This window comes from Squalius cephalus, assembly GCF_949319135.1.
Source record: "Squalius cephalus genome assembly, chromosome: 2".
NCBI lineage: Eukaryota > Metazoa > Chordata > Actinopteri > Cypriniformes > Leuciscidae > Squalius > Squalius cephalus.
Genome location: NC_137123.1, coordinates 7,906,501 through 7,917,395, shown reverse-complemented (window position 1 = coordinate 7,917,395; position 10,895 = coordinate 7,906,501). Strand labels below are relative to the sequence as shown.

General features: G+C 36.0%; 2 protein-coding genes across 5 annotated transcripts in view; both read left to right on the top strand.

The window, feature by feature from the left end:
• LOC307151370 (uncharacterized protein) overlaps positions 1-3,739 on the top strand; it is a 5,412-nt gene extending 1,673 nt beyond the window's left edge. The window contains exons 4-8 of the mRNA XM_079859363.1: positions 1,662-1,739; positions 1,932-2,009; positions 2,389-2,505; positions 2,589-2,623; positions 2,746-3,739. Of these exons, the coding sequence (XP_079715489.1) occupies positions 1,662-1,739; positions 1,932-2,009; positions 2,389-2,505; positions 2,589-2,623; positions 2,746-3,117 (680 nt within the window). The 3' untranslated portion in view covers positions 3,118-3,739. The remainder of the gene's footprint in view (positions 1-1,661; positions 1,740-1,931; positions 2,010-2,388; positions 2,506-2,588; positions 2,624-2,745) is intronic.
• The window catches only part of LOC307151397 (uncharacterized protein), a 62,629-nt gene that overhangs the window by 49,569 nt on the left and 2,165 nt on the right, over positions 1-10,895 (top strand). For 3 of the 4 annotated variants that reach the window (XM_079859400.1, XM_079859399.1, XM_079859397.1), the window contains exons 1-2: positions 5,223-5,346; positions 5,522-5,851. The exons of the other annotated variant lie outside the window; for it this stretch is intronic. In XM_079859400.1, the coding sequence (XP_079715526.1) occupies positions 5,307-5,346; positions 5,522-5,851 (370 nt within the window). In that variant the 5' untranslated portion in view covers positions 5,223-5,306. Of the gene's footprint in view, positions 1-5,222; positions 5,347-5,521; positions 5,852-10,895 lie in introns of those variants that run through there. 4 annotated transcript variants of the gene reach the window in all.

Sequence of the window (10,895 nt, the reverse complement as noted above, 5' to 3'; positions counted from 1 at the left end):
GTCAAAAGCCCCAAATCTTTTAGTTTTTTTAAAATAACTTCAACTTCGTTTCATTTCCTCTCAGTCTCTCTGACTGGAGCGGCAAAAAATTAAACAAAAGCTCTATCACCTGTGGTGGCGGACGGTAATGCATCGCGCATCACTATCAGCTTGTTTGCCAACTGCCAATAAAAACTAACGAAGAAGAATATAAATCTTCTTCTTCGTCGTTGTCATCAGGGGCTGGCGGGCTGTTGTATGTTTCACTGGTGTCGTAGCGAGCTTACTGGCTAACCGGCTGAAGTCAATATGGACGTAACCGAGGGGAGGGGGGCTCGTAAAACCAAAACACACAGCTTGTATCAAATGGTAAGTTATCTCAGGGCATGTTTTACAGCTAATCTCGACACATTAGTGGGATAATTGATAATATAGTGATAAAGAAGATTAGAAAGACATGAGAAAGTATATTTCCTCCTCCTGATGACAACAATTCCAAGTACAGATGCATCAATATCGTGGAAAAGTTCTTTTTTTCCCCCATACTTTAATTTAAAAAGTACATTTTTAATATATTCTACATTCATTACATACAAAGTAAAATATTTCAAGCCTTTTATTGTTTTAATCTTGATGATAAGGGCTTACAGCTCATGGAAATCAAAACTCCAGTACGCCCATCTCAAAATGTAGTATTAGAATTCTAGAACAAAGAATGTTTTTATACGACCTGACATCTAATCAGCTAATCAACTCAAAACACCTGCAAAGGTTTCCTGAGAATCTGTCATTCTTGTTCTGGTGGTGCAGCACGATGACCTTTTCCACAATATTCAAAATTTGAGATGCGCCTGTAATAATGTAATAAACGTATTAGTATTTACGTAATTAAAGGAATTGTTATGGTGAACAGTAATAATGAATAAATAGTAGCAGCAGAGTATTGCTAATTAAATAAATTTAATAATAAGACACAGGTCTTTGGAACTTTTATTGCACACATGAGACTTAAATGATTATCAGCGAGTTATGGTGGCGTTTTGGCTCCAGTCAAGGGCTGTTATAAGTTTTACACGCCACCAGATACCACTGTGTTTATTTTCCCAGATAGTGTATAGATTTTTAGGCATTCTATTGTCTCAAACAGCCTGAAAAATAGTGCATTTAGACGTAAATGGGAAAAAAATCTTCCCGGGGGAGTATGTCCCCGGCCCGGACCCCCCTAGGTTTGGGCTAAGCCCCGAATGTTTACATCGTCTGGCTCCGCCCCTGACTGTGAAGCTGCTTTGATACAATCTGTATTGTGAAAAGCGCTATATAAATAAACTTGACTTGACTTGTTTTGATTGTGTTTTCATAACTTTTTAGAACTTAACTTCCATCAAAACATTAATAGTTCATCTGATTATAGTGAATGCAGAGATATCAAAGCTTCTAAACACAATTTTAATGCTGCATTCAAGATCATGATGCAATTCAAGACCATTCATGTCTTACACAAACTTGCATCAACTTGGAAACTTGAAAGCTTCAAATTCTGTGAAAAATAAACCAAAATTGCATCACACTGAACATTTAGAGGTTGTGATGTTCTTCAACACTCGAATCAAATGTACAATAACTGAATACTAGCAAACAATGTTATGAGTGTGTTTGTCTATTATTATTATTTTGTTACTCAGATCTGGCGACACTGACTCTGAAACACACCAGGATCACTTCACACAGCGCCTCCAGAAGAGGAGAAGAGGATAAACAGGGTAAAAAGAAGAGAATTTACCTTTTATTAATACTGATTATCAGTGATCAGTGATGTGAACAGAAAACACAACATTTGTTGATATGCAGCAATAGCAAACAGTGTTAAGTGTGTGTTTGTCTATTATTATTATGTGTTATTATATCACTGCATGAGCGACACATTCACAGTCACTGGTGTTTCTCTCTGTCAGAGACTCATCAAACAGAAACTGAAACAACAAGAACAACAACAGGAAATACTACAGTTCAACTCTATCAGACAAACACTCGTAAGCACACAAACTACACTACCCATAATGCAACTCTCTGATCACATGATCACTCTTTGAAAGGAAATTGCTTTGGACATTTGTGGAGACACATTTGATCTACTGTATAAATATAAAATGATGCACATATCAGATTTCATGTGGTTCATTTGGTTTGACATCAACCGTGAAGAGAAGTGTTTTCTTCTGTAGAGTTGAGGTTTACCATTGCAGTTTCACTTCAGTTACACAATATAACAACTGGATATTTACAATATTACAATATTCCTAATGGTACAATAATCAAAGGAATTTATATTAGTTATAAGAATGTTATTGTTGATTTTCCAGTATAATCAGAATCAGTTTGTGTTTCATCATGTAAATATCATGTGTTTAGCGTTGCCTTCAGATCTGGCTTCTGTTGCTGGCGGTCTGGGTTCGGTTCTGCTGGTTCTGACTCTGTGTTCTGGAACCTTCATCATCCTGAAGAAGAGGAAGAGGAGATCTGGGACAGGTAACAGTTTGTTTGTGATTATAAAGTCCTGTTTTTAGTGTTGAAATTGATTTGTCTTTTTTCTCTATTCATGCTCCATGCAGCTTTATTTCAGCAAAACATGCAGCACAATACAGAGGTGAGTGTTCAAATCTTTACCTGTAGAAGATCAGACATACATGTTCAATTATTGTTTATTGATCTACAGAGTGTTTAATCTATGTTAACTATTAAATTATTGATGTATGTGTTGTTTTTCAGACTGACCGCATGTATGAAGAGATTCCAAACAGTGATGTCGCTACGGTAACATCTTCATCCAATCAGACGCCTGCATCCTCATCCAATCAGACGCCTGCATCACACCTCAACAACTGCACAAATGTCTGTCCTGTTTACGCCACAGTAACCAATCGCCAGCCTGATTCAAACCCCAGTCACACCCACTCGACCAATCAGGTGACAGATACAGCCGGTGATTATTATGGCAATATAAAGTCTCTTAAAGCAACACAGGACAGCGGGACAGAACTGATCTACATAACAGTAACACATCCACAAAACATCTCAACACATCCACAAAACATCTCAACAAACGAGGGTCCGATATATTCAGTGATCAACCGTAAATGAAAAAGACTGTCCACAGACATTGTGTCACGAATCAAGCCTCTGTGGTTCCTCCTACTCGCCTCCAGAGCGCTCCCTCTCCCGAATATTGACATTATCCATTTAAACTCCGTTCCCCATGACCCGTGCCTGGCACTGGTTATCTGCACACCTGCCGCTCATCATGCCGACTATTTATTCAGTCTCTCTCCACTCCATCATTGTGAAGTCTTGTTCTGGCCAGACACCCTGAAACTCTGCCTGCCTTTGCATTATTAATAACAGTAACATACTGTAAAGATTACATTGAAGAACTGTAAATTCACAGTTACTCTTGTTTTGCTGCTTTTACAGGTGTGCTGTATAATTGTAGTTTATGATTTACAGTACTCTTGTACATTTACAGGCTTTACAACCAAAATTGCCAGTAAGTTTCTGTAAATTTTACAGCAATTTTTTACCGTGTCCGTTTGTGTTCAGCCTTGGATATCTCTTTTGCTGGTGTTTGATCCCTGCCTGTTTGTTCTACGTTTACTGCTGATAATATATATATATATATTTACTGTTATCAGTTTATAAAGTGTATATACTAACCAGAAATGTTACTAACAACTAAAATAAAACATGTAAATAAAATGTAAAAATGACACAAAATTCAATATTCTTTGGTACACCTCATCTACAGTTCAATAAAGCTATTAAAAATGTAAATACAGCAGCAACCAGCGATTATGAGGCAATTCACACAAGAGGCAACATTAAGAAAGCAGAGAATCAGAGCAATGATGAAGTTTAAGTGCAAAAGGCAGTAGCTTTGACAAGATATTGTATAAAACACTACACAGCTCTTTATATCTTCTCAGGCTCCTTCAGGACATCATCACACAAACCAAGTTTCGTAATAACATCCTATTGAGTTCATAAAATACATCATGTTACTACAAAATAGTAAATGGCCAACATGGGAAAGTTGGGTGTCATTCAGCTTGATATTAAACTATTTATAGGCTAAAATATCAATTGTCCATTATCCGCCAACACTAGGTGGCGCTGTGCCGAAACTCCTCACGTTCCCTCAGGGTAAGATGGCTGTAGAGGTGCAGGTCTGACATCAGTTTGTTGGACAAATCTTGGAAGCGAGTTGCATTTTAGCACTTCTGGTTTCATCGTCCCAAAGTCAATGGGTTTTTGAAATGGGTTTTGGTTAAATGGCTGAAATAAGGTCTGTGGTGAACACAAGCTCAAGACACGCTTTATTCTACGACATAAAACACATCAGTATTTCCCCACTCGTGATTTATTGAAGCTGTTACTTGTCTTGAAAAAGGCGGTTGCTAACAAGTGTCTAAATGTGACGACAGAGTCAGTCGAGGAGATTAAACGTCATCAGCCGAACATGTAAACTCAGTGCTTTTACAGCATCGATATGCTTATCATTGAGATCTTATAAACTATTCTAACTCAAACCTTCTGGGAAAATGTTTCTAGATCAAAACTGAAAGAGTTTTCAGAAGTTTAGTGATGGTGACGTTGAAGTCATGTGACCGTGATGTAGTTCGTTTATAGCCTACCTTTAGCTTTTCACTTCTGGCGACTGCATTAGGCTTCAATATTCATAAAAGTTATGTTCTTCTGAAACATGTGTGTATCATGAACTTTTGTTGATCACAGAGCTTGTTTTTTTCCCGATAATCCAGAAGCCTATGGGACAATCCTATTGTGTTTTTGTGGAGGGAATCAGTGTGATGTGAACTGCCGGCTGGACTACAAGTGTAAGACTCTTCTTTCTTATGACGATGAACACAGGAAGAGAACTGATACTTGAGAAGTTGTTATATATTTTAATATTTTATTTTGATCTCATCATTTATATTTAATACTGTATGTCCTAGAAGAGTTGTTCACTGGAACGCTGTGTGAAACACTCATATTTTACACACTGTGTAAATGTCACAGATCCTCATTCCCTCTTATAATGAAGTGGATCATCTCTTCCTCACAGAGTAAAACACTGCTTATATATTTAATAAAGTTTGGTGAATCATCACTGATGTCATGAAGAGCTGGATGTGGTTAGAGACACAAAAGGGGAAGGAAATATATATTTCAGTTGCTGACGCACATTGTTCACTCAGTACGGAAGAGAACGACAGTAACGTTTGTCACACAGAATTTGGTCTTTTATTTCAGCGAAACGCTTGTCAAATTTCATCATGTTGGACGTCCTGCTGCTCTTTTCCAGCATCTGTACAGGTGAGTTTGAGACTCTCAGCTCTTTTACACAGAGTTTGACATCTTCTCTTGTTTTTCCTCTGTTATCACATGATCATCAGACTCATATGGATGATATTTGTCAGTTATTATTCTGGCCTGCTTATGTCTCTTGCTCACACATAACAGCTCTATATAATGATATTTGTGTTTTCAGCTGTTGTTGTTGGAGCTCCACAGACAATTACTGGATACAGAGGAGAGAGAGTTGAGATCAGATGCTCATATGAATCTAAATATGAATCTCATTCAAAGTATTTTTGTAAAGGGGAGTGTAAATACATTGGATTTAAAAACATCATGGTTGAATCAGGATCTCCAGCTAAAGACAAGAGATTCTCTCTGACTGACGACACAAAGACCAGAGTTTTCACCATCACCATCACTGATCTGAGAACAGCAGATAAAGGCCAATACTGGTGTGCTGTGAGCAGGACTCTGCCTTTGATTGATGTCTATTCAGAGATGGTGTTGCTGGTTAAAGATGGTAAGTGATTACATTTGTTAATAGCAGAAATGAACTGCATGGAGACAAGCTGAGAGTGAGAGATCAAGTCATTAATCTTGTACAACCCCAAATCCAGAAAAGTTGGATAATTTTGTAAAATGCACACTGTTTAAAAAAACCCGTGAAATTTACGGTAAAAAACCGGCAGCTGTGGTTGCCAGTATTTTACCGTAAAAAATAAGGTAGCAACCTTTTATGTTTTACGGGATTTAAATTTATGGGCAAAAAAACACAATGTAAAAAAAACCCTGTGAAATTTACGGTAAAAAACGTTAGCTTGGTTGCCAGTATTTTACCGTAAAAAATATGGTAGCAACCTTACTTTGAAAAAAAAAAAAAAAAAAAACCTTTAGCAGGATTTAAATGTGTGGTAAAAAAACATCAGCTGTGGTTCCCAGTACTTTACCATAAAAAATACAGTAGGAACCTTTTAGTTTTCATGGGACGACCGTTATATTACATAAACCGATAAATGTTATCATTAAATTTCACTGAAGTATTAAAGTCTACTTTATATCTTTGCAATATACTGAAAACCATCATAATAACACAAATGGCATAAAAAAAAACAAAAAAAAAACACGATGATTTAAGTATACCATTAGTTTTTCACAAACTGAGGTACATGGTAATATTGAGAAGGTGCACAGTGTCATACACACAAACACAAAACACCATCATGGTGACATACACACGTGACTCCAAATAATGCCATAAACATTCATTAAACAATATATGATGTAATATAAACCAAAAAAATATAATATAAACTGATAACAAAAACCAAGAAGAAACATAATTATTTAAATTAAATAGCATCAAATGTGAAGTGTCACACAGGGAATTCTGGGAATGTCCATTTAGAGAAACAACAGGAACAGAAAAAAGAGACGAGCAGAAACACAAGAACTACAACTGACTTCAGCCACAGCCTCAGATGAAATCAACTGAAGATAAAAAACATTAAATCTGTGAAGATCTCAGCAGAGGAGGATTAAACAACTCCACAAACAGCATTACCAGCTTCACTTATTACTAACCAGACTGACTTTATTTCTGGCAGACGCCTACAGTTCTGTTTGAGAATTAACAGAGGTTTAGATGTTGATGATTTATTGTTTCATTTGAAGTCACCATGATTAGTGATGGCCAGATCGAGGCCTCGTGAAGCAAATGAAACAGTTGAACCAAATGTGCCATATTGTTTCGAGGCTTCGAATCAATCCGACACCCGTCTCAACGGTGACACCTAGTGGTCACTTGCAGGTGTTGATCAGAAACAACCTTGAGGAGCCATTAAAAAAATGCGTTTTTTTTTTTTATTATTATAATTTTCTAATATGTGAAGCTTGTAACCTATAGGCTCCTCACTGTGCATAATGTTATTTTGGTCATGAAAAATGAATATTAATAAAATAATTCAAGCCACAATGTCTCACTTTTTTAGAGATTTTTATTAAAAAAATATTAATTTCTCTGCTGTGGAAGGACTTAGCCTACTTCTTTTTTTTACAGATAATTTCTCCAGCCTTTGAAAAAATCCTCTCACAAGGGACACTTGTTGCTGGCATGCAAAGATATTTTTTAGCAAGGACATACAAATGAGGAAAGATTACTGCTCTCTCTTTCCAGTAAGTTAGTGGATCATGAGTTCTGGGCAAATATGCATCGTTGATGTATTTTTTCACTTCCACTGTGGCATCAGCTGCAGTATATTGGGTACTCATATGTAGACCTATAAAATGTATATTCACACAATATTATATTATATTATATTCACATTGAAGCTATTTTTAACATGATTGGCAGTTGTGATTGGGACATTAGGTTGTAGGGCATTGGGCTATGGACTTTATAAACAGTGTCCCAAAAGGTTGTAATTATATTTCAATTATAATTATATTTCAATTATAATTATATTTCAAACAATGCATACATTGCATAGATGGCCCAACAGTGTCAGTAGCAGGCCTAGGTAGCCTACAGGGGGAATGCCATCCTCTGCACCCTGCAAAATGGCAGGATGAGTGCTCCTCAAATGGCGCATCATGGATGATGTATTGTTGCAGTAGGCTAGATACCGATCACAATACACACATCTCACTTTATTTGGGGTTTCTTAATGGAAATGCTCCCACACCACAGATGTACGGGATCTCTTCTGGGGAGCCTCCATTTTATCTATCCAAATCAATCTATCTATCTATATGAATCTATCTATGTATCTAGATATGTATCTATAATCTATGTATCTATATATGTATCTATCTATAACATATGTATTTATATATGTATCTATAATCTATCTATATATGTATCTATCTATAATATATGTATTTATATGTATCTGTAATCTATCTATATGTATCTATCTATTAGCCTAATCTGTCTATGTATATCTAGGCTATGTATCTATTAATGTGTCATATATACTCTGTCTGTCTCTAGCATCAGTCAATGTGTTGTGTAAATTTAAATGTAAGCCTAAATTGCCTATAACTAATCAAATCGCACTATGTCACTATATCACCAAAAATCCGCTACCTCAAAGTCAAACTCCTCTCACAAAAACCCACGAGGTCAAAATGCGTTTATTTCACTTTTATACAGATGTGCGATTGTGTGGTTTGTTCCCGACCGTGTCAATCAAACGCTGATTCGGCGGACCACACCTGATGAAACACTTAGTGAAACACTTCGAGGCTTCGTTTGGTCATAGTCACGTGACATGGGTGTTTCGAATCACGCTTCGGATCAGTGTTTCGACACATCTGCGCTTCGGGATCTCGCAAAGCTTCGGAACGACTGTTTCGCGTCAGCCATCCTTAACCATGATGGAGATCAGTGACTGCTTTAGTTGGGCTCTTGACTTTCTGACACTAGTTTTTCTTTGCCTGCTGTAACTCTGTGTATATAAGACATGTTGATTATGGCTAGGAAATCAGAGAGAAAATGAATCGTGTGATGGCAGTTGTGAATCAATGATGGCACACACAGATGTCACAGAACTCATTAAAATCCTTCTTTCTGACTTTGGTTTATGTTGTTGGTTAGTGAATCTGCATAAATGCCCAGACTTTTTGATATAATATAAAGGATTTCTTAAAAGTTGTTTAAAAAAAAAAAAAAAACATTATTTTAGGCACACACAGATGTCAAGATTCAGTCTATGCATCTCAACAATGGTGAGGAGCAGAATATTCAATGAGGAAAAGTAAATTACATAGACAATTCAGATCATAATTTATTCATACCGCAATGCATGATGGGAGCCATTAATGAGTTGTGATTGGTGGCAGCCACTGCAACATGCTTTATTATTGTTACCATTGTTGAGATTCACAGGCTGATTCTTCATGTCTGTGTTTTAAATGAATTTATCTGAAAGTCTTTTGATCAGAACAATGTTTATTAAATATATTGAATTGTAAGTAAAGTACTGATAATCATAGGCTGAAGAATCACAAAACTGCTGCTAACAAGTTAAACCAAACTATCTCAATAAGTTTCCTTTTTCAGATCACAGCATGATTATGTTAAAACATAACTAACACTATAAGATAACATTTTACTTTGTTCATTTAACTGTTACAAATCAATAACAGCAGACAAACAACAGTAAATATTAAAGTAAACATATAATGGTCTAGAGCCCAACTAAAGCAAACACCCATCACCTTAATGGTAACTTACAATTTGTGATTTTCTTCTTCAGTGATTCTGCTTGTTAACATCAGGTGTCTTCAATAATGCTCAATCATCACTAAATTAATCACTTAATTATCTCCTCAGCCCTAAATGCCGCTTCATCTGAAAGCAGGTGATGGCGATTTACTACTAATCAAGGAACCGGCTTTACTGACGAGATGCGCATAACCATATCGCGATTTAAATCGCCCAGCCCTAATTGAGCCTCCAATCAAAACTCATCAGTATCTCCCAGCATGCATTGCAGCAGGAATACATTATGCTGAATTGCCTTAGTATTTTCTTTTATTATTATATCTGCTTTTATTTTTGATGTTGTTTTTGTTGCAGCTTTTTAGTAGCTTGTTTTGTGATGTTCAGAGTTTTATCTGATTATTGTGTTGATTGTCACCGTTGTTGAGATTCATACGCTGAATCTTGATGTCTGTGTTGGTTTAAATCAAGCAGTAGTTTAAATCCTTTTTTCTACACCATGTATTTTTAAAGTTCTTCATATTATCTGTTGCTTATTTACAGAAATATTATACTCAATAATATGAAATATTTATTTGTAATATTATAATCAATATTATCACTTCGCTCAAAGAGAGAGATAAGACTCTTTATGAGGTCAGTTAATCAGGCCACAATATGACTATTTTCTCATCAGTAACCTGCCATCATCACCTGGTTACATTTTTTTCTCTAATTTTCATGCCATAACATTTGTGTTATATAACCACACAGTTAAGGCAGTCAGAGTAAATCTAAAGTTAAAAAGTCAGAGAGCCCAACTAAAGCAAACACTCATCTCCATAATGGTAACTTCAAACTTTATCATTTTCAATAAAACATCAACGTCTAAACCTCTGGTAATTCTAAATAATTAGATTACAGGAAACCACAGCTGGCAGGTTTTTATTTTTTATATAAAAGTTCAGTTCAATGTTCAATGCCATAAAACCTAAAATATTACTACCGTATTTTACCGTATAAACTTTAGTTCAGTGCCGTAAAAGCAAAAACAATTCTACCGTATTTTTTACGGTAAAGTACTGGCAACCACAGCTGCCAGTTTTTTCCGTAATATTTAGATCACTGCCGTAAAACCTAAAATATTACTACCGTATTTTTTACGGTAAATCGCTTTCAACCAGCTGCCAGTTTTTTACCGTAAACTTTAGTTCAATGCCGTAAAACATAAATATTTATACCGTATTTTTTACGGTAAAGTACTGGCAACCAGCTGGCAGTTTTTCACCGTAATTTTTAGTTCGATGATGTAAAACTTTGTAAAATTAGTAAACATTTGCTACCGTATTTTTTACGGTAAGGT